Raw genomic sequence first — 25,221 nt, 5'->3', positions numbered from 1 at the left:
GCAGAGAAGGAAATCCTCCCCATGACCTCTTTATTGTCTATGAAAAATCTGGAGAGGGAAGCTGCCAGTGTTGCTAAGAGCCGGAGGAGACAAATAGTACAATGATCTGATCAGGCGATGGATAGAAGCTGCTTCCGTATCAAACACCTTTATTTATATTGGAAATTTCTATCAACAGGTATGTACAAAGACAGGGAATGGGTCCCTGCAAAATTCAAACAATGTGGATAATTATTTCAGAAATCTACACAAACAACAAACATGCTTTATTTTTGTGCATTTTTCAACGCTACATAAATTAGATTGACTCCACGCTACTGTATATATTCTTTGCCTACTGTTGTCCGACAGGAGCTACATCGCAGAAACAGAAAAAAAAGTCACAGAATTAATAGACGGCTGCAGGAAAAGAGCCTCATGGAAGCTGCAGGAAACAGCATTTAAATGCAAACTGTTCATTTGCATCAGCTGCTTTGCTTCACCCCACAAACGTCATCCACAGAATGCACAGAACTACGGAACATTCGAGCTCGCGGTCAAACATGGAAACAACACCTCGACGGTCACTAACTCTGCAGGTACAGCACATATAATGTGAAACGAGTTTCACGTTTCATCATTTGTCTACTGCCTATTTATGAGGCTCCCTTCTGCTGTTACTTTGTTAGTATGGGTCCTTCGTGATTCTCTGAGGAACATGGTTGCAGTGGTTATAGAGTTCACCGGCCGTCGCCTGTTCCTCTTCTCCACTAAGCAACACTCGTAGAACAGCAACAGTTCCACTCTTCCCTTCTCATCACCGCGCTGCTCAGACGCTGACGACAGGGGTTGTACGGGTGAGGGGCACCGTGGAGCCGGTGTCGTAGTCCAGGTCCACGGTGGTGTGGTTGGCGGTGCCCATGCTGCTAAGGGAAGTGCCTGTGCCTGTCTGTCTGTCCCGCAGACTTTGCAGGTAACTCTGAGAAGAGCGAGGCGACAGGAAAGGAGAAGGTCTGGCATTAATCGGGGAAAAGAGGCGACGCGTGCAGCGGGACAGCGTCCGTGTGCTCTACAGACGAGCACTGTCCCCGGCATCAACACACAACAATCAGCATCTACAGCACACGCCATGTCGAGCGGCACTGACCGGCGCCAGTAGATCGCCAGCGTAACGTTTCACTGGGGTGGGTTTACGGCGGTATGTGCCTTCCTGCCCACCTGCCTGCTGTCGTTTCTTGGCGTCCTTCTCTCGAATTCGCATCAGCTGGAGCCTCTTCTGTCTCCGACTGATAACAACTGCAAGGAGAAGGGGAGGATTGCTTGTGAAATGCACATCTGGTTGTCAAACGTATGATGAAACAATGGACACCACAAGGATTTACTTAAAGCAAGCATAGAGCAATTCTTGAACTCAATCACGTGACCACGTGTAAACGTAAGCAGCTGCTTCCTGAGTTAAAATGTCGCCGTATGTTTGTCTTACCCTCAGTGTGCGAGAAGCTGTTATCTGTCAGTTTCCACTGGACCAGCACTCCTATGAGGCTGAGAGCTGGCCAGATGCCCAGGATGACCCAGCTGTACCAGCACAGAGGTGGCCCGGGCGAGAGGCGCAGGCACTCGTACACACGCTCACCCAGCGTCAGCATCTCCACGAAGTAGTCGGCGCACACGGTCATGATGGCCGCTCCGAACACCGCGGTGGAGAGCACGGTGAAGAGCTTCTGCCACTGCAGCGTGAGCACGGCGAACAGCATTCCCGTCCCCACCAGAGCGCCCAGCGGCACCCACACGGTGGTGGGCGTGTAGAACTGGTGGGTGACCAGCAGGGCGGCAAGCGCCAGAAGGAGGCCCAGCAGCAGGCCCGTCATGAACAGGCCCACGCTGCGCACCAACATCGTGACCAGGCCGCACAGCAGGCCGATGCTGAGGCCGATGCCGGCGCTGGCCTCCACGCTCAGCTGGGTGTCCAGCACGTGCTCCTTATGGCACAGCAGGAAAATGATGACGGAGCCGAACATGAGGCCCGACAGAAACATCACAGCCTTAAAGCAGCGGTAACCTGGAGGATGAGAGATAACAGAGATGAGAAGCAGCTCGGGGCGTGACCTCCGGGAGGCCACGTAGTGGCACACGCAGTGCAGATACAGTCAGGATGAGGAGTGGAATGTCATTTCCATGTTTTTGCGAACGGGCAGAGGACCCTCACCAAAGAAGCAGTAGATGATGCCGAACAGGCAACACATGGAGCAGATGACAGAGGGGATGACGTCATACTTCCTCTCTATCTCCAAACTACAGGAATCGGCCTCGGCCCCCACCCCTTCAGAGGTCAACCCGGTGGGATCCATCCTGCCTGATTGGAGTGTGGGAGAAGGCTGGAACCTCTACGGGTGTTATCTGAAGTCCATAGCAAATGAAGCCTGTAAGAGAAAAGAACATGTGTTTTTTAGAAGTAGCAGAACCAAACAGATGCATCTGCATGTAAAAAAAGTGTTTAACATTGATCCTTGTCCTCCATCCTCTTGTTGTATGTGCAGCTGTGTCCAACACAGTTTGACTCGTTACAGTGCCTCGAAGCCCAGCTCTGTTCCCTGTGAGTCTAACAGCTGTTTTTTAGTTGTATACAACGTAAGACTGTGATGCAGGCCTGCTAAGAAGATGCTAATACACGGGTTATAACTACTAGTAGACGCTGTCCCACGCTCTCGTGCTGTGTTATGCAGGCATGTGGAGCTGCAGAAGGGCTCCGGGGTTATGGGTGGATTTCTCTTTGTGAAGCGGCCTCATGTATGATCTCACCACAGCCCAGATCCCATTACAGCCACCTCACGTTTCTGCTTTTGCTTTCTGCTCGATCTGTTTCGGGCCATTTTACCTCTCCAGCGCTGAAGCGTTGCTCGTCTGGCCTTCTTCTCAGACACACGACTGTGTAATTTGTATGTCCTGCCTATGAATGACTGCGCTTGGAAAAAATGAGAGCACACTGGAAAGTTTTCTTTTCTTCCCTCGCCGTTCCTCAGTACCCATCTCTCCCTAGAAGTCCCCAAACCAGATTACAGACCTACAGACTATGATATGCTTTAAAAAGCGAGGCCTGTGAAAAGCAGTTAACGTGACTTTAAGCTTCAGTTTGCTTTTCTGTTTGTGAGAGAGGGGAAGTCACAAACTCACTTCCCCTGTCCAACAAACGAGGAATCCAGGCCTCTGTCCCTGTGAAAGGGATGAAAGGATAAAAGGTCTGTACAAAAAAGACACTCACAGGAACTTGGCTGTTATGGGTTTGTGTTTCCCTCTGGTTTGGGTGTTACTGTAATCTGCCTGACTCCGCTGGTGTTGATTCAGTCATCTGAGAGGAGCAGAACTTTCTTTTACTATTTTTCCAAGTGGAACTGTTAATATGTCAACCGAGTACGAGTACGTTCGGAATATTAAGGTATCTTGGGTGAAACTGAGAAATAGCATAGGCGGGTTTTCCTCAGGCGTCGTCTCACTTTGCCTGACAACACATGCAGATCGCCTGAACGCAGCACGAGGCCACGTGGCTGCTTCGAATGCACGAAACACCTGCTGCAGCCTCCCAGCTCTCGGCAGCTCTTCTGTCTTATCGCTATGCATGTCAACTAAGTCGTGTCTGAACACACTGCATTTTCTTGAACATGCACACCCAAGGACACTTGGTGCTTCTGGTTCGCCTCATGTTACTCTGATGTGACTCACAATGGTGTCCTATGTCCAGCAGATTTGGAAGTCCTTGCTGCTGTGGGAGAATAGAGCCATTATGGGGCAAGACAAAGCCCCTGAGGCCCATGCTGTGACCTCTAGTGGCACCCAGAGGAAACCATGCAGACAGAAAAGGAGGCTGCATAAAGATGGCTGCGAGCACCAGGGAAACTGCTCGATCCTAAGTGTTTGCTTTAAGATGGGTGCCAAGTATTTGCCTTCATAGTGAATGATGGTAGAAAGTAGAAACAGAGCTATGTGTCTAAATGACTGAATCCCCAGAGGCCTCCAAACCCCCCAACGCTCCCTAGCTATTTGTTTAGCAGTAAAAACAAACCCAACAATGTCAACAGGACAAGCTGTGTGTGGCGCATGCTAAGGTGCTGATGTTTTCCAGATGACAGCCAATTGACTATATTCACACCATAGGTTAAGCTTCTTAGGTCATTAAGTAATGAAGTCATTGAAATTCAGCAAGTCAAAGAATCACCAAAGTCTGAGCGGTTCATCCTCTGGGGAAAATGAAGTGTTTCTGATGGCTTGACTGACTGTTTAGCAAAATTAAGACTAAACTGAAACTTTCATATCAAATGTATAATAAATACTAACAGGCAACAGAAAATAAGTATTAGCTGCATCACATTACTTTGCAACCAAAATTTCTCCAATAGCCTGATCCCCCTGAACAAACGCTGTGGGGGGCTGAGGAGCACGCATCTGAATGCTCAGCTGCTGAGGAGCAGGCGGGTCGGCACAGAAGTTCCCCACATAGCTAATTTGGGTGTGTTTAATCAAGGGGTGGGATTGCGTGATCACAGCCAAGGATTGTGCAAGTGTTCCTCCAGCCTGACAGCAAGGGCCAGCTGAGAGGCTGAAAACCTGCCGTGTTATGGCCTGGCTGTCTGACAGCTTCAGTTGGAGGACTCCACCAGGAATGCGAGACGTGCTCCACAGTTGCAGCCATGAACCGTCCACCTCCAGCTGGTGGAACCGGCCGAGAGGCGAGATCTGGAGGCGCGGAACCATCGCAATGAACGTGACTCACATGGTGGGAGTTATTAGGACGGACGCCACATTGTGCTGAGCCTGAAACTGGATGAGCCCAGTGAAACCGAGGTCGACCACTGCAATAACATCTGCTATCACTCTGGGGCCTCTCGAGAAAGCAGGAAACTCGGGACTGGATGAGGAAGTAGAACGCTTCAGCAGGAACTGAGCCGTGCCTTCGTGACAGGACCCAAATGGTGGATCATCAGAAACGGTGCCGGCTCAGTACAAGCTCCCGGGTCTGGAGCTGCAGTACTCGTCCAACCCGCTGGCTTGGAATATAACAGGAGGAACCCTGTAATCTGTGTGGCCCGCGGGCCAATGGACGAACAACGCTTGCTATTGTGTCACAAAGTACTTCTGCTGGCATGATTGGGAATATTGCAACAAGTTGTTTGTGCGTCGCAGCCCCTGCTGCGCTCGTGTGCTGTAACCACTTACATAACCCGCTGGGCCCCACATGACTTTTAATCCGCATAGGTTTTGTGTTTCTTATTAACAGGTTTGAGCCGAGTCTCTGACGACCTTCGAGTGTGGCTTCGGAGCTTTTTGGTGGTATTCACATCTTATTACAGGGACTTGTGTGTCTGTGGCCCTTCCTAGTCGTCAGCTGCTCAACACAAGCCAATTTAATGTGAAATGATATGATCTATGTGTATCTGCCTCCTGATGCTGACCAACCTTATCTTGTACATAACACTGCTTTCAATTGTGAATTGGAAAAAACACAATTTCACATTATTTAGTCGTAGACAGACTTGGGAACTCTTCAAATGTGTCTAAGTGTCGCTGTCTAACGAAAGTCTGCAAGTCTAAATAATTCATACTGCCAAACGGGTCTCCACCCTAATAACATATAGTTATATTTCCTTATGAATAACTTTAATCTGCTGTGGCTGCCCGCCTTCAGTCTTAACAATAGAGGCCTTTCAACAGCAGACTGCAGACAGCTACTTACAGTGGGTCGGGAAAAAGATCAGAACCATGATCGGGAGTCACATGTCACTGTGTGTGTGCGTGTATGTGTGTGTGTGTGTACGGCACATCAGAACTACACACAGTTAGTGAAGACAGTAACTTCAAGTCACCACATCAACGCCGCATGCTGGAGCGAGGTGGAGCAAAGAGCTTACAGCGTGTGCAACAAGGAGGGGCAGCTCCACAACGCTCCATTAGGGTTTGTGGTGAGGTGGAGTCTGATGTCCATATGTCAGTATGCAGCAGATATAAGCACCCATCAGGCAGCGATGCCCCGGCATCCTCAGGCGTGCTGAGAACCACCGCTACACAGTCAACCTACAGGCTGAAGCGTGATGGACGGGTTTCCATTTACACTGCAGCTCTCTCATTGAACCCGCTTTGTCAAATTCCAGTCCGCCGGGATCTCACGAAACGCTAAAACACGGCGTACGTCCTTCGTTTTCTGAGCCGACTCGCACCCCACTCTTGTCACAGCCGTACCCAGCGTTTAGCGCGCTAAAAGCAGCCTTTGGATGGATGTCTCCAAATCACTGGCATCAGTTTTTATGTGGCTTTCATATCACAATGGGGACTCTTGAGCTTTCAGTCCAGCGCTTATATGAGGCTTCTTAGAAGAAGACGCTTTGAAACACATTTAGGTTAGAGTCACTGTTTCTTCATCAAAACCATACTGGGTTTTTGTCCTGATTCCATTGGGAAAAAGTCAAATATTTTCTACTGCACAATAAAAACATCTGGCACATCTGGCACAATGTGACGTGTACGGCCTTTGCTTTTTCGTTCTACTTGCTCCTGCTGTGGACGCATCTGGACTCACACGACGTAGTTGGGGAATGTTGTGTCTTTATTAACGCACAGACGACATAGTACAGCTCAACACAGCTGACGTTCACGCCGATGAACCCCTCACCCGTTCTGGACGGATCTGATTATATATTGTGACAATGTATAAATGGCTGAATTGTGCTAGTATGACTAGAATTTCCCTCAAAGGTTTAGAGTTAACTCACTAAAAACCCTTTTGGTACAAAACAGCCAGACAATACCTTCACTCGAGGAACAAACCAGGGCCTGGTTTACGGCTGCGTCGCAGCGAGGGGAAAGAAGCTGCTTGTGTTTAAAGAAGAAAGCAGATCCACACGCAATAATTATCCCAACGTGGAATTAAAGCGTGCCCTCATAAAAGTGGAATTCCTGCCGCTGCGCTGTGTTCAGCAGAGCGCTGGCGTTGCCTGATTAATAACTAGGGACGGGAGATGTCAGCGTGGTATTATGGCGCACATGCAAACAAAGACGAGGCAGAAATAAGAGCCCGCGCGTGCTAATTTAAAGGAAGCGTCCGTGACATGTGCAGGGAAACTTTCATCAGTCCCCCCCCCCACACACACACATTACCCCCCCCCCCCCCCCCCCCCCCCCCCCCCCCCCTTTCACCCCCTGAGCGAGGAAGGGCTTCCTCTACGGAGGCAAAACCATCTGGTGCAGGCTGACAGTGCAGGTCAAGTAGATGGAGGGGGGGGGGGGGGGGGGGGGGGGGGGGGGTGCGTAACTACAGGCTGCACTCCCCGGTAAAGACGGGCTGTCCCCACGCAGCCCAAAAAAAACACGGGCACGGGATCACACGACGGGACCACAGGGCTTTTTTTGCACGCGAGCGGCCCATAAGGAGACAGAAACCTCACCAGACGATATGTGGTTCCGTAAACAGTATCACTGTCAATGATTCCGTTAAGGCTGTCAAACAACCTGTGGCTTCGTTATCACGCGCGGCTGAACGCGGAGTCGAAGCAGATTGGACCGGTTTATAATTTATAACGCGGGCTGTTGGGTTCGATCTCGCCGCCGCTGGGCATTTGTAACATTAATCAGCTCCTCGTAGCTTTTAACGGCCACACGACCCGTTGCTTTGTCCCGCCGGAGTGAAGGACGGTAGTTTGAAACCGCAGCCCTCTACGTGTTACCGCGGACCCCGTACTGGAGCCTTCGCCGCTCATCCTGCATCGATTCACCGACAATAACGTGAACGGCTGTCGATTCCCGTTGTATTCTGACTAATAGACGTGCTTCAACACTTACCGAAGAGAGTCCGACTGGAGTTCGCGTCTTCGCCGCGGTCCCTGTCAAACAGGAAAAACGGCCGCCGCTCACGAGCACAGCGGCAGCGGGCTACCAGAGGAAACCGGTTCTCTCGCAGCTTCTCCTCGGGCTCTTTTGGGCCGCGCCGACGAAACCCGACGACGAGGGCATCGCTTTAAAAGGCGAAAGGGGGCACGCGCGCGGCTCCGCGGACGGTTTCCCGCTGCGCCTCAAAAGTTGCGCGAGGCCACACGACTTCGCGGCGCGCGAGCTCCCAACGGTCGTCGCCTCCTCCTTTCCGTCCGCTCGGGCTGAAGCCACGTTAAGACAAAAGGGGAGACGTTTCCCTCGCTCGGAGGTAAATCCCCTCTGCGCCCCCCACCCTTCCCGGCGTCCGTTTGGACCGTTGAGGGGCCACAGGCAGGAGGGGGGGGCTCCTCCTCCGTCGGTGCACAGCCCCCACCGCCCTTCATGGTACAGTTACAGATCCATCACTAAACTCCGTATGAAAATGATTTGCTGTGAAGTTTTAATCAGGCTGCCTTCACTACTTAACACTAATTGAGTACACACATACTCAGGCAACAGAGGGGTTTTAGTTATTTTAGAAAAATTGGTCCCCTGATCCTGAGTGTCCCCAAATCCACTGGTTTTGGCCATTTGATTCGTTAATGTCACCGTGGCCCATTAACGCTCAGCTCATTACGCATGTCAGACTCTAGTTTTAAAGACTTTCATTGTCTGACTTCATTCTGTTCTCCTGCGGACTTGTAAATAACATTTAATTAGCACAGAGCGAGGCGCGTTATCGCGACCCCGGGGCCCGACTTTGCAGGACGTGGAGCAAGTGGAGGCTGCGGGCGTCGCGTTGCGCAGGCAGGAGCTCAGCGGGGGTCCAGACCGAAGGAGAGCGTTGTTAGCCACGGTTTTACAGCTCGGGCTCAAGCCAACGGCCAACTGCAGCTGTTCTGCCTCAGGGGACGGTGACTGCTGCCTGGCCAGGATTAGCGATTGGATTAGAAGCGTTAGCTTTAGCACCTTTCACTCTCTGACGCAGCCCACGTGTCTGTGTCCTCACAAATCCACTTCCTATCAAGTTTACAACTTCAAAGGGACTTGATTGCATTTATTTTGGATAATCTAATCTAATCAACTCCTTTCTGTAAACAAACACCGGATAAACACAAACTTTTTAACCCCTCTCTGACTTTTAACTACAGCTCAGCTTTGGGGTGCGCAGACTTGGCTGCTGGGAACTCTGTGGGTCCCCAGACGGGGCCCTGTGGACCGCCTTCCTACATGTGGAGGTACAGCTGTGAGAGCTGAGGCCGGAGGAGCGCCCGTCTCCACGGGGGGGCTCCTGGAGGCGTGTGTGTGATGCGTCAGGGACCAGGCCTTATTTATTTATAACCAAGATCACACACTGTTTGGCCACAACCGCTCACTACACCCACACGGGCCCATTGTTTACCACTTTTAGGGTGTAGGGAGACTCGACTGAGCAAATGGAAAAGATATTGAATAATTACTATGATGTGACTCCCAGCTTGTGGCGCTATCTTCACATTTCACCGGCACATTATTCTAATTAACCGATTCCTCAGAAGGAAATGAAGTGTTGATTGAACACATGAGCGCTGGAGCCATCGGCCTCTTAGACTAGTGAAAAACCGATGTGAATAACAAGCTCCGTACTGGTTTTTCTTCTTTCTTTATCATCTGCTGGCGAACCTTCAAGTACAAGCAAAGACGCGGCTCTCTTGGAAAAGCTTGATTCACTGCTCTTCGTGGTAAATCCATCATTACACACGCGTAAACAAAGCTGTCGCCGAGTTCCCACATGAACGCGCTCACCGGTCAGACAGTGAATCAGGTCTACAACGTGTCCCAACACGCTGACATCATCCTAAAGGATGTAACAAACAAACTATGTTTTTCCATTTCACAACTTAACAGACAAGTACACGTGTAGGATTTCCCCATCAGTCCCCGAGAAATCCAGGGTGGAATGATTTATGCAAATCTCTGAGGTTTAGGTTTCTCTTATCTTTGAATCCTATGGTGAAAGGAGGTTCCTCAACTGTTTCCAAAATCCAAAACGAAGTCAGGGCATCAGCATTTACACCAACAAAACTTTGAAATAAAACTGAAGCATCAACATGATCACTCCCGGGAAAACAATATTTTCTGATATAGATCATGTGACATGATGAAACACTTCAGTAAAGTCAGTAAATCAAGCCAAATCCTGTAAAGTTTTAACTGAAGCATTATGTTGGAACTGCTTGTCAGAAATAAATGGAAGTAAATGTGGCCGAGGACCATGACGTACTGTGAATTTAAATAAAGGTTTTAACAATAACAAAAACATGGTTTCTATTTACTAAAACAATGTCATGATTGTATAAGTCATTATACTCACATGCAAAACAGCTTCCAGCTGTTGACTTTTATCTTCCAGCTCGAGAACAGTGAGTCATCCCTGTGTGTTGAACACAATGTCCAGGCCTGGATGAGGTTAGTTCATGGGCGTGCTCTATGTAAAGGAAGTGATATACCTTTAACTTACAGCTGCGGGGCCTGCACCCGCCCACTGTCCCGCTCACATGGCTGGCTCCCAGCCGCCTGCAGATCTGTAGGACGGGGGGCAGAGCAGATGCTATGACAGGAAGTTTCTAATATGGTCCAGATGTGAGAACCAGAGGCCACCTCCTAAATGTGGATCCAGCCCGCGACTGCAGGAGCACACACAAAACGTGAGACGAGTGTCGTGTGGGAGTTTGTAGCAACTCAGTGTTTTTTAATTATTAGATTCCTGGAGCTGATCTGTCACTGGGTGAGGTTTCAGGTACATCCTAGGCAGGAAACATAGCTACAGGACAGACAGAGTCAAACGTTCACACCTGTGGGTAAAGCTGCACATGAACCCAAACACACCAACAAACTCCACACACAAAACCACCTTTACCTGGATACATGCGCCCTCTAGTGTTAAAAAGACGCAGCGCAACAAAAGCAGTCCATAGAAAATTATTTTTATTAGGCAGAAAGCCTGAATTTTACACATAATGTCAAAACTCTCTCTAACAAACAATTTTGTATGTACCAATGCCAGCAATGCCGAGACAAATACAACATCTATAAGAAGCTTAGCACAACTTATTCAGAACTTTTTGATGGAACCAATAACACGACACATGATGCTGAACGTCTGCGACAGGCGGGGAACACCCCAAGAGACACAGGCCGTAGTTCAACACACAATTATATGGGTCATCAGGGGCACATCTAAGTGCCTCCTGCTTTGTGCTGTGGCCAATTTATTAATAGCACGACTCATTCTCCTCTGAGCAATGTGACAGACTTATGTCTCCCCTGTCTGCAGGTTTTCAGTGCATTATTGAAAGCCATTAATCCTCATCTCCTTCCTCATCTATCAGGACCATCTTCCGTCTGCGCTTCACAGGAGCGGCGATGTCCTCCCCGTCTGAGTCTGCATCACTGTTGGCATTCACGTCTATCACAAGGGCGGAGTCATCCTCTGTAGTGTGTGTGTGTAAACATACAGTGATCAGCCTTAACTTTGCACCAGGGGTTTAAAAACCTCACATTTCACAGTGAAAATAAATTACCACTGTCCTCATCGTCCAACAAGCTGCTTCTGCTTCTTTTAGTTGAAGTCTTCTCTTGGGGCCTGTTTAAAAATGAAGAAGCTTTAAACTTAAAGGAGACATAATTCTCTGCTGAGGTGTATGGTTTGACAGAGACATTGAGCAATGACTCACCTCTCCGCTGCGCTGTCCTTATTCTCAGTGGGGGTGAAATCTGACACTGGGGCGAAAATGTGACCAACAAACATCATATTAAGCCTTGAACCATCATTGAAGACTGTGGATTTCCTCTGATGCGTTAAAAGCATCTAAAGATGTCCAAGTACTTTTAGCCATTTTTCAATCTTGCTTGTATTTTTTATTCAGTTAATTTACCACTGCTTTAAAAAGGCAGACATCATCACCCATATGTTTGTGGCATGACAGGACGTGCACCCACCATCATCCTGATCAGTGCGGTGTCTTCTCTCACGCGCGAGCAGCAGAGCCCTCAGGGCCTGAGCTCTCTGCTCTCCGGACACTTCCTCCCCCTCCTCCTGATCTTCTGTCCGGTACGTAGGTCCGTCTTGGTCCTCGCCACCTACAGGTTCTTCGTCTTTTGGGGCAAGGGCTGCAGCAGCACTGCGAAGCTCAGACGGGCTGATCTTTTCCGAGATTCTCCAGAATCTCTCCTGATTGTCAGTAGGAAAAAAAAAGCAGTTAAGTCAATAAATAGGACCTATAGAGCTTTTGATTCATATAGAGCTTCGTTGTGAAACTCAAAATAAAACAGACCTGCACATAATCAGGCGGTCGTATCCCCAGTTTGCGTAGGAGCTTCTTGAAGTGTTTGTTGTCCATGGCTTCTTCATTGGCCTCTGTGAAAGGGACCAGTGCCACAGGTTGGGAGAACCCTGGGGAACAGACCAAAAGTTGACCTTAAATTACTTCCTTTACGCCAAACTTCCCAAACACTGAACATTGCAACGATACGTACTATCGTCCTCACGATCCTTCGCCGTTTTGTTAAGACAATTCTGAAGCCACAGCAGGGGTCCAGACATGCCTGTTAGAAAGACAAGGATACTTTGCTTGTTTGCTGTTTTCACTGTAATTATTACCATTAATTTCCATTCAAATAAAATAAAAGCAGTTTCCACCTTCCTGATGGAGAGATTTCACCATGGTGTCTATGTCAGCTCTCCTCTCTTCTGTGGAGTGAAGGCTTTGACTTCTCCTTAAGCTAGTTTGTGACCCCTTCCTCTTTTGTTCTTCATCTTCCTCTTCTTCACTCTCCTCAGACTTGTCGTCGTCCTCCTCCTCCTCATCATCATCTCTGTCCACAGAATGATCTGGGAACCCTTGGGTTAAGTCTGCCAGGAAGTCCTCTTCAGTCTGGGAGACATGTTATAAACGTTAGGTTATTACAACAATAATTACATTCATTTTTAAATATTAAGTGTACACAGAGGCCAGTGAACAGCGTTACCATTCCTTTCCCAGAGCTTTTCCCTTGAGCACTGCGACTTCTCTTCTTATAGAGCTCTCGCCTCTCAGACACCAGGCCCATACTGAGCAGCTTGTCCACCACACGTGCACGGGACCGCTTGGCTGTGATCTTCTTCATAATATTACCCAGCACGTCTGTGACGACACAATCAGTTCACTGAGGGGAGTCACCACACAAAACGCAGATCCACGATGTATTGCTAGGGCTACAGCTGCACAGACTACAACTGAGAGCAGATGTACAGCAAGTGGCCACACTTTAGCTTCTCCTGCATTAAAGAACAAGTTCAGTACCGTCAGAATCTTTGTACTCCTCAAACAGCATCTGCAGCTCGTGTTCTTGCTCCTCAGTCCAAAGAACAATTCGAGTCCCTTTCCTTCAAATACAAAAAACGTTTTTAAGATTTGCATTATAGATGGGACAGTAGTTCCACCCCTTTACCTGATATATTCAGACTACGTACTTCTGTTTTTTCAGCTCCTTAGCACTGACCACCAGGCCCATATGCACCAGCTGTGTTACCACCTGGCGCCGAGTGCGGGTACTGCTGAGTAATGGCAGTAAAGTCTCCACGATATCCGGCACTGAGAACCAGAGGTCAGCAACAGAACTTAAGTCTTCCACAACATCTCCTAACCTGATGTCACACAAGAGACAGAAAGGGTGCAAAGAACAGGGAAACGCTAACCATCAGAGTGGAGGTGCTCCTCGTACAGTTTGCGTAACTCCTCCTCTTCCTCTTCGGTCCACGCTGGTTTCTTTTCATCGCTGACATATTAAATAAAGATGTAATATTTTACTTGCGTGCACCAACAGTTAGTTTATAACATGGGCACTACCAGCAGTGTGAACCGACCCCTCTTTGCTGTAGCCTTCAGTCATCTCATGTGCAGCCCTTGGGTTTTTCCAGAACAGCAGTTCAACATATGCCTTGTTGTTTTTTGCTGCCAGTGAAAAGAATCTGTTCAGCACATACTTCACAAAGGTCACAAGTTCCTGCGGAGGAGAGCATGAGAAGTTAGCTCCTGTGTCTGATCTGAATTAGACTTTTACCCAACGTTTGCTTGACAACACTAAATGGGGTTTACTGTACATTGTAAGCAGCTGCAGCAGGGTCGTTCAGGATTTTATTAAAGAGATGGAAGCTGGACAGCTGAAATAGCAGAGCGTCCATTTTGAGGTCCACAGCCAAGCGATGTAGCATTCGAACGATGCAGTGGTTGGTGTGCGGCGAGTTTTTGGAGTATGATTTTAAAAGGTGGAGGTATGGACGCACGACACTCGCGGTGGCAAACCTGTGGGTCCCAAGGCCAGGAGAACAAACGTATTCATTATGAAGCGAGAAGAGGCTGCTTCACTAGTTTGTACCAGGACAGTTTTCTGACCTTTTGATGAAGTCCAGAAAGTTGAACTCAGTCTCCGACAGCTGAACAGTCTCTAACTCCTCCTCTTCAAACTCCGCTCCATCATCATCCTCCTCCACCACAGGCTCAAGAGGAGTGGACGCTTAAATGAGAAGGGTTTGATGACACATAGTAGTTGCAAAACAAATTTTGCAATGCATGGTTTGGGGATCTTTTCCAGCGTATGATTTTATAAACCAAAAATCTACAACTGCAAAAATGCAGTAAAAAAAAAAAAAACTTACACGGCAGGTTGGCGTGTAGAATCTGCTTAAGGAGCTCCAGTTCCTCCTCAGGTTCCACATCAGCTGAACCAAACACATCTCCTTCTGGCCACACCTCCCTGTGTTTGACAAGACGAGAAGCTTTCTGAGTTCACTCTGAGAAGTTGATGGTGCTGCACATGAATTATTACACTGAGTGTGACATCCCCATCAGCTCACAGAAAAATATTTAAAGCTCTAAGAGTAATTTTAATTGGTTAATGAACTAAATGTCTCTGACCTTGCAGCGCGCAGCAGGCCCAGGGCTTCTGGGCCCAAACGAGCCAGCAGGGAATCTCGCACTCGTACCATAGCCTCGGTCCGCTGCTCCTCAAAAGGAGTTTCTGATGTTGCATCAAATGGCACCAAACGCTCGGCTAAAGACTCTGACAACTGCAAAATGAAAAAAATCAAACACTGTGTTGGACTGAGGTTCTTTAAACATGCAGTAGTATGAAATGTTAGAATTGTTCTTTTAGTTGTGACTCATTTGAAATTTTAAGTCATCACACAATCAAGGTTGAAGCTAATTCTTATATATCATACATATTTTTATACATACCTGAAACCCAGAAGCTCTGAGCTCTTCCTCCACAATCTTCCAGGTCTCCTCTAGGGATTCTGGAGTAACTTCCAGGGCTGAAGACTTTTTTGCACCACGAGACCTTTTTCGCCTTTTCTTCTTCTGCAGAGTCATGAGATATTACTGTGTTATGTGGGCACTGATTGTAATTACCCATGCACACAATCCATTGAATCCAAGGACTTACCTGAACCATCAGATTTTTACGACCTTTGCAGAAGCGCTCCAACATGCGCAAAAAGAGATGCGTAGACTCCACCAAGTCTTTGAGATACGAAAGAGGCTGTGTGGTTTCGTCATACTTCCTTAGCAAGGTCAGAAATATCTCCCTGTATTCCATCAGGTAAAATATGTTACCTAGACAAAACAAACAGACAACACCTGATAAATCAATTTTATGCTCAAACTGAAAACTTTATCAGATCTAAAGTGGAACTAGCATCTTACTTTTGATAACGTTAGAACTCTGTTGGATGCTTTCGTCCTGTGAACGGTCCATTTCATTCACAGTAAGCAGCAGTTCTTGATAAGCCTTTAGAGCCAGGTGCATTCTAGAAACAGAAGAAATATAGGTCCGGGTCCAACTCAGACATCTGTACCTATTCAACCTGCTATTAGCTAGTCTCCTACCTGCGGGACCAGGATGTGGTGTCTTTGCGGTCAAGACTCATTATCTCATAGTAGTTGGTTATGTTGCGCTCAATAAAATGGAAAGCACGGATGGACATGGTCTCAGAAACTAAGTCAGCACGGAAGCCGTTGCCACGATTGAAGGCCATGAAAAAGCTGAGTGCCCAGAGGTAATAGGTCTCATCGTGTTGCTGAGCTTGCTCTCGGATCAGACTTTCCTACAGAGAGCATATGGAAGGACAAAAGTGTAAACAGTTTATACAATTCTCTAAACATTCTCTAAACATTACCAGCAAACAAACGATAAGAGTCATTCAGAAAATGCTATAGTAGAAACAAATAATGACAAGGTGACAGCATCTTACCTTGACGAGGTACATCAGGTGATTGTAGCAGCTCTCCAAGAAGTCCAAACAGAACTCACGCAGGAAGAGTCGAACATTTAGAGCAGAGCGGCGCTTGTCCTTGCATTCAGGGGCCTGTCGATTCCTCTTTGGAACACGTCTTACTGCTTTACCAAGATCGTGGGTGTAGTTTTTAAACTAAAACAAAAATATAAATCATTACCTATCCATCCATTTCTCTCTAAAATACTGTGATTTGCAATACTCACATTATGAAGTGTCTGGTGATAGATCACATCTTTCTCTCCTATTGCTTTGAGCCCTTGAACCACATAGGAGCCTCCAAAGCGGGAGTGTCTGAAACATAAATAGACCAATTAGTATTTGAAAGAATTGTCATTCTTGTCCCTTTTTGACACCAGCCCGACATATCACCTAGTTCCTCTTTGGAAAGTGCGAGAACGTTTCTCTGCATGCTCTTTCTGCCTGAGAGCCTCCAGCTCCTGAGAGTCCCTCTGCTTCTCCTCTGTTGATCGAGCGTGCCCAGCACTCACCAGAGCTTCTGCAGTCTGTACGAAAAAAAAGACCAGTCACAAAAAACACCGGGCAATTTATCAGTCTCAAGATCACTGAAACTATTTTTACACCAACCTGGTCTCTGAACATAAGGGAGATTATTTCCAACACATGCATACTCCACTGCTGCTCACTCTGGGCAGAGGCCAAGAACTTGATGAGGTCATCAAACCCACTCATGTGAATGGCCCACAGCAGCCGGTCATGGACACTGGCATCATCATCTACTTTCTACAGACAGAAGAAACAGAAAACAAACTAAAGGTAAGAGGAAAAACCTAAAAAGGGGTCGACGTATTACACTGAAACAAGTTAAAGTCAGACCTTCTCTTCACATGGGTCTGCAGGTACATGAAGCACATTCCTAACCAGCAACAGGATCCTCTCTATCAGCAGGCTGTCCTCCTCCTGCCTCTGTTCCCAGTCCTGAAGAAGAGAGAGTAGGTAGTAATCCAACTAATGTGATACAGTGAAGACAAAGACGTGCTCCAGTAGAACACTCACCAATTGTAGAAGGTTGTACAGTGTCTCACTCAAAATGCCAAACACTTGTTCACTGGCGAAGGCCTGAATATAAAGAGGGAGGGTCAGGGTTGTAACAAAATAATGTTTAAATGCTCACTGTAACAGTAAGGTAGGAGGTATTAGGATATAAAGACACAATACCTCTTTGTAGGCTTGTAAGTGAGATGTAACTTCCAAAAAGTGATGTCTAAACACTGGGTCATCAGGGACTTTACCGAAGCAAAGCATTGCAGGTTGAGTAAGATTGACCATAAGTCTGGTAAAAACAAAATATGATTAAAAGAACAAATGTATGTTTTAAATGGGTACAACAACAGTTTACATGTATATCTAAAAACATATCTATTATGAAGTTATATGAAGCGTCCAGTTCTTACCTGATGCAGGCATCAAATAAGGCCCTGTCCTGTCTGTGCTGTATGATGATAGGCAGGAGATCATTCTGTAAGATCTGCCCTGCACCCAGCTGCTGGCGAACGTCACGGGTGTCATCTTCATGCCGTAAATATCTGATCAAGTCTTTGACACTGTCTGCAACACAAAGGCCCGTGCATCCAATCAAAACTGTAGGATTATTAAAACACCAAACCATTCATGTATCATTTGAACAGCACTGACCCAAGCAGTCAGCCTCCTTGTGATAGGCATCCCCTTCAAGGTAGCCCAGAGCGCTGCACGTAGCCAACAGTTCACAGTTCATCCTGGTGATGAGCCAGTGGTTCTGCTTGTTCAGCCTTCCAGCAAATATGGAGAAACGAGGAAAGGGTTGATTCACATCTGATGCACTAGCAGTATACAATTTAACAAAACAATCATCCCAAATAATTATGATCATTTTAAATTTTACTTTTAATCTGTGACTAATGCAATAAATGTTATTTAAATGAGAGAAAACCTTCATAGATACGATGATGGTGAGACTTTTTAAAACGTTTGCTTTAAGTGACATAACTGTGCTTTAATGCCTGAGAGCGTAACTATACTCTATGTACAGGACTGTTTAGCTACACAACCCTCTGCTAATGTTGTGTAGCCGCGACAGAGCTACCACTTCAATTAACGAGTCCAGATCAACGACAGAAGCACAACTCATGCCGACTCACCAGCTCGTTTCACCGCAGCTGCACAGTTCAAGCAAGCAACACCGTGGAAAGTTCTAACAGTCTGTAACAGAGATCAGCTTCTGTCCAGCGGCTCCAAACGGACAAGTCTCGCGCCAAGACAGCGAGCGAAAACGGAAGAAGAATGACGTCACACTGGAACTTTTGCTTCCCTCAGTGTAGCCTGTCAGGGAGCGCAACGAAGTATTAAATTTCACATGTCACACTATTACAGGGAAGGAAATACAAGAAAGAAGAACACAGATTTGCTCCGTTTGCGTTTATTTCCACTTAACACATATTCATTCATCAGTCGTTTCAGATACACAGTGTTGTAAAGCATATTCAGCAAAAGTCCTCTGTCAGGTCATCGGTTCTTTGTTACATCTGTTTGGTGAGCGAATGGTTTTTGCAGTGAAAGGCATCAAAGCAACACGTCTAAGAAAATGTAAGTAGGCTCATTTACTTTCATTGAAGGGGTTTTGACCAGAAGGCAGTGTCTGAAAGTCTGTTAGTAACGTCTGTCTAAAGCGCAAACCATTAAAAACGAATCAGTCTGCGGTTTGATCCTCTGCTGCAAAGTCTAAGGAGTCCACGGAATTGCACTGTAACTCAAGGCCTCAGGTGGTGTGTTAGTAAAGTGGTGTTTCTCAGCCCTACAGGTAACACAAGGGGGCAGCTTTAATAGCACCAAAGTGACACTGTGTAAGGGAATCATTGCACCTAGTGTGTACTGAAAGACTCTTTGCATGACATTTAAACACATAACTAGTGGGAATAAGGACTACATAGACCAGGTTTAGGCTGCTTTTGGCTTCTGTGTATTCTTGTCTAGTGCGGCGCTGGTCTTCATCTACTCGTCCTGGTCGTCTTTGTCAGTTCTATCAGAGCGGCCTGAGTCTCTCTCCTTCTCCCTCCTGGATTCCTTAACCACCTGATGGAAAAGAAACACGCTCAATTCTAAACTTATTTATAGTAATGCAATATAATTATATCATAGATTTTATTGCAGCCATCACCATACCTCTCCATCTCTAGTCTCCACAGTCTTTATCACCACAGTCTTTTTGCTCAGGGTGTCTGGTATCTGTTCATAGTCTGTGAGAAAGCATCGTTTTGTGAACGAACAGTGCGTTGAGGTCCTGAGACTGTCAGCATCGTCTGTTTGATCTGGAAAAAGTGGTTCTTACCTCGCTCACCCAGGTGATTGCTCATGCCAATGTTTAAGATGGGCACAGCAATCCTAATGGAAATATAACATTATTGGTTTTCATTTTCTGTTCTGTACTTCTAATGGATACACATGAATTAAAACATCTGACCACAGAAAAAAAAGCCTAACCCCAAATTTAACCTATAGTCCACAGAGGGTACATTTTCTCCAGCCAATCAAACATCCTCATCTGTAGGAAATCAATTTAAAACATAATTGCACCAAAGACCTGACAAATGATCTCAGGCCTTTGTTTTGCTGTTATTTTCCATCATCCACACTTTGCACCTGTTCTCCTCCCCTTCCAGCAGTTTGCGGTAAGTAGCGATCTCAATGTCCAGGGCCATTTTGACATTGAGCAGGTCCTGGTACTCTCGGAGGTGGCGGGCCATCTCCTCCTTCAGGTGGCGGATCTCGTCCTCGAGTCGGCCCACGTTGTCCTGGTAGTTGGCAATCTCATTACCGAACTGGTCCTCCATTTCACGCATCTGCCTGAGCAGAGCCTCGTTCTAAAGCACAGGGGCACACACGGCGGCATAATGCATGTGTCATCGGTCTAGCCTGGATGCGGGGTACAGTATAACAGGTTAATATGGTCTGAGTGGTGTCTGGGCTCACGGTGTTCTTCAGTGCATCGATTTCACAGTTCAGAGACTGAATCTGCCTCCTGGACTCATTGGCGTCCTGCTTGGCCTGCCTCAGAGCGTCCGTGTTGCGCTTTGCAGACTCCGTCAAATCAACAAACTGTGGGGAAAAGAGATAAAGCGTGAAGGTGCGTAGCCGTTGATGTAGGACTTCCAGCATGTCTGCACTGTACCTTGGACTTGTACCAGTCCTCAGACTCCTGCATGTTCTTTAAGGCGATGGTCTCATATTGAGCTCTAATATCCCTCAGAGCACCAGTTAGATCAGGCCTGGAGCTGCTGTCCACCTCCATCTTCAGCTGCTGGGTCTGGACACTCACTTGTACGTCCTGGATTTCCTGTAAATAACGACAATATACTGCCTGTTTTGCAAGATTGCTCCCCGTTCGTGGAGACAACCCCAAGCGTAGATCTATTTTACCAACTCTAAATCCGCTTTTCTATTGCTGCTGTGAATCAAATCGACAGTTTTAATTCAGAATAAGTATACATGCAAAACATCAGCATTAAACTATACATATATCTTTATATTACAGTCTGAAAACGAGGACTCTCTTACTTCATCATGGAGCTTCTTAAGGAATTCAATCTCATCCATCAGAGACTCAATCTTTCTCTCCAGCTCCAGACGGGACAGCGTGGCATCATCCACATCCTATGTTATATAACAAATGCATTTAATACTGTAGCCATGTGTAAATGTTATTAAAATGTTAGTTTTATAATTTAATTTTATATATGGGATAAATGTTAAAGTACACCAACACAAAGTCAATGTTATAAATCTGCTTTGTCATTTTACTGTGAAAAAACGATTAAGGTGTGGCACAGACACCTATTCTGAGTTGTTACCTGAGCCTGAGGTCACAACAATCGATAAAGTACTCAAGGTCCAGTGAGTCGAGTGTTTACCTTGCGGAAGGCGGCCAGGTTACTCTCAGCGTCGGCCCTCTTCTGGGCTTCCTCGTCCAACCTTTAGGAGAAAGAGGCAAAATATTTTCATTTTGCTTCAGTTTTCCAAAATGACCCTTTTTTACACAGTGGTGATGAAAGGATTGCTGCATATTTGTCAGTCAAAGGTTGCACCAGGGCATCATCTGGCAAAAATCTTCCTGGATCAATCTGTTAATTCGCTGTCCTGTAAAAGAGGGTTTGGTGAGTGCACCCAGTGGGATCAGCAGATGCTCCTTTTAACTAATGTGGTTTCCCCACAGTTCAATAAGGGCATCTATACCCACTCAATAGCATTAGGTTCACCCCCACCCTTTATATACGCGAGGAGGCAAACAAAAGCTCTTATGGATAACGACAGTGACATTCACAAAGTGCTTTTGATAAACGAAGATGAAATTAGAGATATTTCATTCCATTCCAGCCCTGCTTCAGCAAATTTGGTTAAAAGTCCTGAGTCACTGCGGTGACTCATCACAAATTACATCACATAGTCATCACTGCACAGTGCTCCGGCGCTCATCCTCTGCGCCGTCAGGGAGGTCGATGCCTCAACGTGAGGCTGAGCTCCATCTGTCCTGTCTGGACATAAACTAGATTAGTGGGAGAAGCATCACACAGCGGGCCCGGCTTCCTCATCTTTAATTCATGCTGTGTTACACGGGGTCCTTTTGTTCTAATGGGGTCTCTGGCACCATCCCATCAGCAAAGAGGAATATTGAAAAGTCACCTAATGGAGCCAGTGAGGCTCATTGATTTTTCCTGACATCCAACCTCTCCTCCCCGAGTCCCGTTTCATCTCCCCATCCCCTCCCCGCTCCTCAGTGGGCCCCACCCTGTGCCTGTGTCTGATCCATCCGTCTTCTTCTCTTTGTGCATACGTAATGGTGAGTGTTTCTACGTCTGCCTCAGAGTTATTTAGGGAAGTCATTCATCTCCCTCGCGGTCTCATTTAGAAGTGAGGCGTGTGTCCGGACGCTTTTGTTGCCCTTTTCCTCTCTCGTGTAACGCGTCCGTGCTCGTGTATGTGCCACACCCTACCGCTACCATTACTGGAGTCAAAACGCTCAGACACCTCCTCCGTCACTGATTAAAGTAGCGCCCACATTGTATACATGCCACTATCCACGCTCAACTCATATGAGAGGTGATGCTGGAATCAGGCCGACTCTTCACGCGTTCTCCTCTTCACACCTTTCCTGTCTAACCCCATCACGTCGCACCCACCTCTGCTTGAGCAGGGCCAGGTCTTCGGCCAGGTTGTCCCTCTCCAGCAGGTACTGGTCCCTCTCCTTGCCCACGGCGTCCATCTGGCGCCTCATCTCCCTCAGCTCCTCCTGGAACAGCTCGGACGCCCGGTTGGGCTGGCCGTGCTGCTGCTGGCCCTTGAACTGGTTGAGCTCCTGCTGCAGCGCGCCGTTCTGCTGCTCCAGGTAGCGCACCTTCTCGATGAAGCTGGCGAAGCGGTCGTTGAGCTCCTGCAGCTCGGCCTTCTCGTTGCTGCGGGTGGTGAGGAACTCCTGGTTGATGGCCTCGGCCAGGGTGAAGTCCACCCTGTCGTAGGCGAGGCGGGGCGGCTGGGCCGCGGGGCGCGAGCGCTGCGGGTGGTAGGCGGCGGAGCGCGGCGCCACCGCGGGCGGCGCCGAGCGCACGTAGCGCCCTGCGGCGTGGGGCACGCGGGAGGACACGGCGGAGTAGGAGGCCATGGGGATCGGGTGGGGGCTCCCAAACGTGCGCCTGTAGGAGGTGGAGGCGTGCATGGAAGAGTGGCTCATGGCTGGTCTTGGTCGGTTCTCTGTCGCCGTGGGAACGCTGAGCTCTGGAGTCTCGGTGATGCTCGTGAAGCAACAGGACATCGGGCTGGAGGGTGCGGGGGTATTTATGCTCCCATCCCATCACGCCTCCCTCTCCCCTCCCCGCCCACGTGAACTCTTCCTGCCTCAGTCACACCAGCGCTGACCACTCCCCGTCCTGTAGAGAAAGGACCTGCCTCACTCTGTGCCTTCACTCTGTCTTGCTCTGCCACCTTTATAACAGGAGGCCAGTCGGGCTTCCACATCACTGCCTTCACGGTTACAGCTGGGTCCGTGCCCGCCCCTGCTGCCCTCACTGACACTAGGGCTCGATGCTGCTCTCCCAGTCAGTTTTGATGGCTGTGCCTCCATGTGACGCCCATCCCACACGTGCACCGCAGCACTTTTGATGATTTGATTACTATCAAACGTGTCAAGGATTCTCTTACCTCTTTCCAAAAAGAAAATGTGAGATATTAGTCTAAATTCAATTACATGCATACATTGATTTGATTCTTTTCTTTCTCATCTTCCATTTGTCTCCCTCGTTCCCTCTTCTCGCCATCTCGCTCTCTCCTTTTACAGTAATGGAAGACTTTATTGATATTCTGGGCGTCTGGGACAGAGCCATGACTCTGCAGTAATTCTACACTTTTCAGATACTTTAATATCTGTATGAGATGATTTGTCCAATATCTATTTTTTATGGACCACAGCTACTTGGTTTACAAAAAGTAATATAGTATGAGGATGAGATAACAGGATAGTTGAAGCAGGTCCATGAACCCAGTGACTTATCCAGCTCCAGCCTTTAAAAACATTTGTATTGTTTTGAGTCACTGTAAGAAGGAACCAGTCCACAAACACAGCCTGTCTCTGCATTGCCATTAACATTCCCAATAGCGTATATAGCAGGGGGGGGGTGAATGTTCCTTTAGAGGCAGACAGGTTTGTTTTAATGGTCAAATGACAACATTAAGAAAAGATAAAAAACATATAAAACCACACTATACACGCACTTAATACATTTATCACATTAAATAACCACAGTCAGCTATTTATTAAGCCTACGTAACAGCGTTTAATGCCTATAGGAAAACACAATGCAACAGTTTGTGGATTGTTCAAGAGTTCTACTTGGACAAAAATGCTTTTGTGTATTATTATTAGTGTGTTCTGTACTAGGTGTGTGAGTGTCACACACACACACACACACACACACACACACACACACACACACACACACACACACACAAATTAATGCTTTATGTCAGCGAGGATGCTTATATGTACATCTGTACATCTATGTGTGTGCAACGTAAAAGGCACAGTCATTTTTAGGTGTAGCTCTGCAGACAGGCTGCCATCCCATCATAAGGCTGACGTCATTCTGAGCATGCTCTGTGCAGCCTGGGTGTGGCGTTGTCTTCCCTTTGTGCCCCCACTGACGCCTGAGACCTTTAATCCTGTCCTGTGCACTCATGTTCTCTTATTGCACAGCTTACTGTATTTAGACAAACTGTATATAACAGTCTAAGGCACAATTCAGCAGCTTTAATTCTTGTACGGAGCTCTGATGCACATAATACACTGTTGACATTTGACTTTAGCTTTTGTTGCGACGATCTGTTTAACCCTGTGGTAAAAACCAAGTCATTCCATTCACAAACATCCAGTTTGTGCGGCTGCTGCTGCTGCTGCTGCTGATGAGGTCTGGCTTTCTGTGTAATAAATGCTCCATGTTAGTCTTTGTTCTATAATCTAATCAGCTGCTTTATGGACAGTCACTCCCCCATCACCCTCCGACCCTGTGCTTCACTCCATGCTTTCATCCTGAGCATCTCACTTTCTGTTCTGTTACATGCTATAACCTGCGTGTGTGGCGGCATTTTTGCACTTTAATTAACAGTACGTATGCCAAACACATACATACAACACACATGAAGCTTCAGTGACTGTAGTAGTAGTAGTAATACTAACCGTGAGCAGATGCTACCATTAGTAATTGATCCTTCCGCTACTTGAAGAATTCCCTTAAGGGCCATAAATCAATCCAGCTACGTCAACAGTGTCTGACCACAAAATATATATTTGAAGTCACTCTGTGTGTCAGTCATGTTTTGTATCTATCTATGAATGTATGTATCTATCATTTATTCCAGCACAAGGTTATAATTGATTTAGATTTTCCTGTTGGGTGTGGTCTTTGGAAAGGCATTTAGTCATGTGACCCTGGCAGCATGGCAGTATCTGGAGTGCCTTTATTTCATGATGCCTAGAGCGTCACAAAGAA

The 25,221-nt window shown here is 47.3% G+C and overlaps 3 protein-coding genes across 6 annotated transcripts; all 3 read right to left on the bottom strand.

The window, feature by feature from the left end:
- Window positions 1-122: 122 nt before the first annotated feature.
- LOC114855776 (transmembrane protein 198-like) lies at window positions 123-10,357 on the bottom strand. Of its 4 annotated transcripts, none has more exons than XM_055508973.1 (5): window positions 10,226-10,357; window positions 2,186-2,399; window positions 1,463-2,038; window positions 1,127-1,275; window positions 123-958 (listed from the first exon to the last, which is right to left on the bottom strand). In XM_055508973.1, exons 2-5 carry the CDS (start codon window positions 2,325-2,327, stop codon window positions 809-811), a joined length of 1,017 nt encoding a protein of 338 aa, XP_055364948.1. In that variant the 5' UTR covers window positions 2,328-2,399; window positions 10,226-10,357; the 3' UTR covers window positions 123-808. The 4 variants fall into 4 exon arrangements, with proteins under 4 accessions (XP_055364948.1, XP_029007055.1, XP_029007053.1 ...); XM_029151222.3 differs by lacking the exon at window positions 10,226-10,357 and adding an exon at window positions 7,804-8,143 and having other exon boundaries at window positions 1,198-1,275; XM_029151220.3 differs by lacking the exon at window positions 10,226-10,357 and adding an exon at window positions 7,804-8,140.
- Window positions 10,358-10,822: 465 nt separating this feature from the next.
- timeless (timeless circadian clock) lies at window positions 10,823-18,487 on the bottom strand. Its single transcript, XM_029151594.2, has 30 exons — window positions 18,331-18,487; window positions 17,846-17,961; window positions 17,605-17,758; window positions 17,369-17,483; window positions 17,207-17,269; window positions 17,027-17,128; window positions 16,778-16,933; window positions 16,562-16,695; window positions 16,396-16,483; window positions 16,148-16,324; window positions 15,783-16,000; window positions 15,600-15,703; window positions 15,340-15,509; window positions 15,132-15,254; window positions 14,811-14,962; window positions 14,552-14,649; window positions 14,289-14,409; window positions 13,997-14,198; window positions 13,760-13,899; window positions 13,592-13,671; window positions 13,367-13,487; window positions 13,197-13,279; window positions 12,883-13,037; window positions 12,554-12,788; window positions 12,391-12,459; window positions 12,189-12,307; window positions 11,854-12,085; window positions 11,589-11,634; window positions 11,436-11,497; window positions 10,823-11,344 (listed from the first exon to the last, which is right to left on the bottom strand). The coding sequence occupies exons 2-30, from the start codon at window positions 17,925-17,927 to the stop codon at window positions 11,214-11,216; spliced, it is 3,732 nt and encodes a 1,243-aa protein (XP_029007427.1). The 5' UTR covers window positions 17,928-17,961; window positions 18,331-18,487; the 3' UTR covers window positions 10,823-11,213.
- A 105-nt stretch (window positions 18,488-18,592) lies between these two features.
- prph (peripherin) lies at window positions 18,593-23,055 on the bottom strand. Its single transcript, XM_029151624.3, has 9 exons — window positions 22,363-23,055; window positions 21,097-21,157; window positions 20,744-20,839; window positions 20,358-20,522; window positions 20,159-20,284; window positions 19,829-20,049; window positions 19,518-19,570; window positions 19,352-19,425; window positions 18,593-19,261 (listed from the first exon to the last, which is right to left on the bottom strand). The coding sequence occupies exons 1-9, from the start codon at window positions 22,989-22,991 to the stop codon at window positions 19,181-19,183; spliced, it is 1,506 nt and encodes a 501-aa protein (XP_029007457.1). The 5' UTR covers window positions 22,992-23,055; the 3' UTR covers window positions 18,593-19,180.
- Between the last annotated feature and the right edge of the window lie 2,166 nt (window positions 23,056-25,221).

The sequence above is a fragment of the Betta splendens genome, chromosome 5, assembly GCF_900634795.4.
Source record: "Betta splendens chromosome 5, fBetSpl5.4, whole genome shotgun sequence".
Lineage (NCBI taxonomy): Eukaryota > Metazoa > Chordata > Actinopteri > Anabantiformes > Osphronemidae > Betta > Betta splendens.
The sequence above is the reverse complement of the archived record's forward strand: the minus strand, read 5'-3'. Positions and strand labels throughout refer to the sequence as shown.

Excerpts from the sequence above, each read along its gene's own strand:
- prph (XM_029151624.3), bottom strand. The coding sequence starts at position 22,991 with ATGTCCTGTTGCTTCACGAGCATCACCGAGACTCCAGAGCTCAGCGTT. Across the intron at positions 21,158-22,362 it reads CTGGCCCTGCTCAAGCAGAG|GTTGGACGAGGAAGCCCAGA; the intron begins GTGGGTGCGACG and ends TTTCTCCTAAAG. Across the intron at positions 20,523-20,743 it reads TTAAGAAGCTCCATGATGAA|GAAATCCAGGACGTACAAGT; the intron begins GTAAGAGAGTCC and ends CGTTATTTACAG.
- timeless (XM_029151594.2), bottom strand. The coding sequence starts at position 17,927 with ATGAACTGTGAACTGTTGGCTACGTGCAGCGCTCTGGGCTACCTTGAA. Across the intron at positions 13,672-13,759 it reads GAAGGCTACAGCAAAGAGGG|CGATGAAAAGAAACCAGCGT; the intron begins GTCGGTTCACAC and ends TTAATATGTCAG. Across the intron at positions 13,038-13,196 it reads GGAGTACAAAGATTCTGACG|ACGTGCTGGGTAATATTATG; the intron begins GTACTGAACTTG and ends GTGTCGTCACAG.
- LOC114855776 (XM_055508973.1), bottom strand. The coding sequence starts at position 2,327 with ATGGATCCCACCGGGTTGACCTCTGAAGGGGTGGGGGCCGAGGCCGAT. Across the intron at positions 2,039-2,185 it reads CATCATCTACTGCTTCTTTG|GTTACCGCTGCTTTAAGGCT; the intron begins GTGAGGGTCCTC and ends CTCATCCTCCAG. Across the intron at positions 1,276-1,462 it reads CAGCTTCTCGCACACTGAGG|TTGTTATCAGTCGGAGACAG; the intron begins GTAAGACAAACA and ends TTCTCCTTGCAG.